General features: G+C 47.8%; 1 protein-coding gene across 1 annotated transcript in view; it reads left to right on the top strand.

The window, feature by feature from the left end:
• The window catches only part of DGCR2 (DiGeorge syndrome critical region gene 2), a 41,556-nt gene continuing 37,233 nt past the window's right edge, over nucleotides 1–4,323 (top strand). Inside the window, exon 1 of the mRNA XM_026686666.2 lies at nucleotides 1–336. Within this exon, the coding sequence (XP_026542451.1) occupies nucleotides 258–336 (79 nt within the window). The 5' untranslated portion in view covers nucleotides 1–257. The remainder of the gene's footprint in view (nucleotides 337–4,323) is intronic.

Below are 4,323 nucleotides of genomic sequence, written 5' to 3'. Positions count from 1 at the left end.
GGGGCGCGGCGGCGGCAGCGGCGGGGCGATGCGTCCGCCATCTTGCGAGCGGAGCTGCGGGCGGGCGGACCCCCTCAGCGAGACGGTGGCGGCGGCGGCGGCGGCTGAGGCGGCGGCAGAGGAGGCCTCGCGGGCTCCCGGAGGCGGCGTGGGCTTTGTTATCGGCGGTCCTCCCCTTTGTCTTGTGTCCCCCCCCCCCCGCCCGTCCCGCGGGGTTGATGTGGCTGCGCTGGGGGAGAAGGATGAACGGAGGATAAATGGTGCCCAAGGCGGACAGCGGCACCTTCCTCCTCCTCTTCCTCCTCGTGCTCAGCATCACCGAGCCGCTGCGGCCAGGTACGATCGGGGGAGGGTGGGGGAAGAAGGGGGGAGGAGGAGGATCCTTAGCGGGGAAGCCGGGGACTACGTTGCCCATCATCCTCAGCTCTCGCAGGGCTTAAAAGGGAGGCCTCTCCCCCCTTTTGGATCTGTCCCATAATCCCCAGCGCTCCCCTGGGGGGGGGGCTTTTGGGTGGCACAGCTGTTGCCTCTCTCTTTCTCCCCCCCCACTTTCTATTACATTGCCCATAAGCCACTTCCCTGCCACTTCCCTGCCCTTGCTCCTATCACCCTCTCTAGAAAGGTAGGACTACATTGCCCATGCACCCAGGGTCTTCCAGCTTCCTTGTTTCCAGTGTCTCCCAGCGCTCCCCTGGGGGGGGGCTTTTGGGTGTTGGGGACCCCAGATGCTCTCTTCCCCCAGCTCACTTTGTATTACATTGCCCATAAGCCACTTCCCTACCCTTGGGAGGAATCCTTGCTCCTGTCACCCTCTCCAGAGAGGTAGGACTACATGGCCCATGCACCTAAGCTCCTTCAGTGTTGTTAGTCCAGTGCTTCCCACAATCCCCACAGCTTGGAAGGGGGGGCTTCCAGATATTGGGGACCCCAGATGCTCTCTCCTCCCCCCCCCAGCCCATTTTGTATTACATTTCCCATAAGCCACCCGCTGCCCTTCAGAGGACCCCTGGCTCCTAACCCTCTAGAGAGGTAGGACTACATTGCCCATGCACCCAAGGTATTCCAGCTTCCTTGGTCCCTGTTTCCAGTGCCACCCCCTGCTCCCCTGGGGGGGCTTTTGGATGTTGAGGGGGACTGTTGCCTCCCTCCTCTCCCCCACTACGTATTACATTGCTCATAAGCCACCCTCTTGCCTTTTAGCTGGATCCTTGCTCCTATCACCTTCTAGAGAGGTAGGACTACATTGCCCATGTGCCCAAGGTCTTCCAGCTTCCTTGGTCCTTGCTTCTGCTCCCAGCTTCCATCCCCATTGAGCCTCCCCCTAACCCACTTAGCTTCCCCCACCCTCCTTGGATAAGATAAGGGTCCCACTGGTAGGATCTAGAGAACTTGTTGGGGAAGGGTCTTCTTCATAGAGACTTCAGAGTGATGGGGACACATTGGGATGAGAAGATTGCCTTCAATCCAATGTAGGCACTTGAGTTTGGAGGACTTCCTTTGGGAGCATTTTTGAGGTGACCACTTTGGGGGCGCCAGAAGGAACTCTTCCTCCTCTTAGAAGTGGGATGATGGGATGGTAGAGAAGTTTATTTTAGTACACGGAGTCTGCACCAAGTAGCAATGGGATTGTCGTCTTCTACAAGGACCGGACGATTGTCCAGAACTTTTTGCTGATATTCTGGGAATCCTGACTTGTCTTTCCGTAGCATGGTTATCTCAGCTTGTGAACAATTTTTTGCAGCTCGGTCCGTACAACTCGCTAAGTTTTGGTTTTGTTTTGTTTGGGTAGCAAAACAAGTTGTGTGAAGCTGGATAGTTGGTTTAATTTCTGATGTGGTATATTGTGCAAGGCTAGAAAATGTATTAATTCACTAAGGAGATTAAGGGTATGCAGCCAGCCCTTGAGTATTCGGATTAAGGGGGCTGCCTTAATCCTTTTCATGGTTTCCCAGCAACTGTTGAAGTAAATTGCAAATATTTGGGTGATGGGCCTGTTCCAGTTGGCTTTAAACACTGAAGCAGATATTCTTATTTAAGAATAGGAGCTGTTGTGGCACCCCAAGATATTACTGAGCATTGTCAATACTGGGAAGACGCAGCTGGATTTTGCATCAAAGCTCTAGAAAGTGGGGGTATTCCTGGGTTATTCAAAACCATTTGAGGCGTTAGCATGTTTGAATCAGCCCTGCATCTATGGATCTTGCAAATAATTGGGCTTGCCTGTCCCCCTAACAATGGGATATGGTTGCTATCTACCGTGTTTGCAATTCTAAGCTTTTGAAAAAAGCTGGGAAGAAGTCCTTGAAAAGAAAATGTCTCCTTTTAAAAAAAAAAACGAACAAGTAGGAAAAGGGGAAAGATTTTAAATATGTCAAGATTGGAGCGTGTGCCGAAAAAACGCCAGCTTTCAACTGCACGGATGAAAAGAGAAATTCAGTACTTCGGCCGTAAAAATGGGCGAAGGGTTTTTATGTAACGTAGAAAAAAAAAATCCTTATGAAAAAGAGAACCGAAATAACATTCAGGAAAAAGAATAAGAGAAGTCATGGGAATGATTGGAGGGCTTTAGGGAACTGCTTAAAAACAAAACTTTCCAGAAGTGTCCTTGAGTTTAGGGAGAGCAAAACAGCAACAAGTTGCTTAAGTTTTTTTTTGCGATGGTACGTGTTTAACTTTCTATTATCTTTTGGCTGCCACATGTTTCTTGATTATTTTGTTCTGAGACATCTCTTATTGACCCCTCAGGGCCCCCCAAAAATAAAAGAATAAAATTGACTTCACAGGGAGAAATGAGCTATGTGTTTGGTGTGTGTGTGTCTGTGTAGAGGTCATATTAAGCCTTGTGTTAGAAAGTATTCCTATTTCTGATGATTTGAGAGTCGAGACAGCCCAGAAAGCTTGTAATGAGTCTCTCTCAGCCACCCATTTGTGCAAAGACTCTGGGTGGCTTATGAGGATTAAAACAACAATATGAACAGTGTGGAAGGAACAGTAGGGGGGACATAATTCTTGACAACAGTGCAGACAGATCCAGTGGTGGCTTCTATTTAATGCCCTGTTTGTAGTGCTTTAGGAAAGGTTTCTCTTGAAGAACGGTACGATCAGACCTGTACGAATATGGGGAGGGTATATGGTATTGCTCTAGAGCTGGGGTCTTCAACCTTGGCCACTTTAAGACAAGTGGACTTCAGTTCCCCCAAATTCCCCAGCCATTCTGGGAATTCTGGGAGTCCACAGGTCTTAAAGTAGCCCCAATTGAACAACGATGCTCTAGGACAGGGGTGTCAAACTCATGGTGTCATGTCATCACGTGACGTATCGTGACTTTTCCCCCCTTCGCTAAACGGTGTGGGCGTGGCCAGTGTAGGACACACCTGGCCCGTGGGCCGCGAGTTTGCCGGCCCTGCTCTAGAAGGTGAGTACCGTGGCAGAGAACAAATCGATAATGTCCCTCAAAGGTTTGGGTCAGATCATACCATAAATAAAAAGACTAGAAGTGAAATTCTGCAAATATGCCTGTTGGGAGAACAAAATTCACTTAAGGAATAGAATCTCGGTTTTCCTGTCTGGCATCTTTACCATTATGCCCCGGGTTTTGGGCTGAGGCAGAGACTGGCTTAGTTGTCTACTGAGCTTCTAAGAGGATTAGCCCAACATCATGACCATTGGTTCATTCTGGGTCTTGTGTTAAAAGGGACTAGTTCGTCTAGGGAGCTTACACGGTTGAGAGGGACTCTAGTTAAGTTAGACCTCTGCTAATATGCCCACTTGCCTGCCTGCTCCATCTATCATCAATCTATATTATCCATCATCATCACCATCATCATTGTCTGCCTGTCTATCTATCTACCTACCTATCTATTTATCAATCATCTATTATCTATCTACCTATCTCATCTATATCAATCATCTATCGATCATCTATTTACTATCTACCTACCTACCAATCATCTATCTATTATCTATCTACCTATCATCTCTATATCAATCATCTATCGATCATCTATTATCTACTTACCTACTTACCGTCTGTCTGTCTGTCTGTCTATCTATCTATCTATCTATCTATCTATCTATCTATCTATCTATCTATCTATCTATCTATTTATCCACCCACCCACCAATCTTATCCATCCACCTCTCACTCATTCTCTCTCTCAAACCTTTTTTGTAATTAATTTTGGAATATGTAATGGTTGTATCATAGATGCAGTTTTTGGTCTAATCACAAACTTAAGGAAGTTGGGGGGGTGGGGGGGGAGAAGAAATTCCAGAAGTTAAGGATGACTTTTTTTTTAAAAAAAAAAAACATCTGTTTTGCGA

The sequence above is a fragment of the Notechis scutatus genome, chromosome 13 (genome assembly GCF_049901735.1).
Source record: "Notechis scutatus isolate UNSWTSFEM ecotype Mainland chromosome 13, rNotScu1.2, whole genome shotgun sequence".
NCBI classification, from domain to species: Eukaryota; Metazoa; Chordata; class Lepidosauria; order Squamata; family Elapidae; genus Notechis; species Notechis scutatus.
The sequence above is the reverse complement of the archived record's forward strand: the minus strand, read 5'-3'. Positions and strand labels throughout refer to the sequence as shown.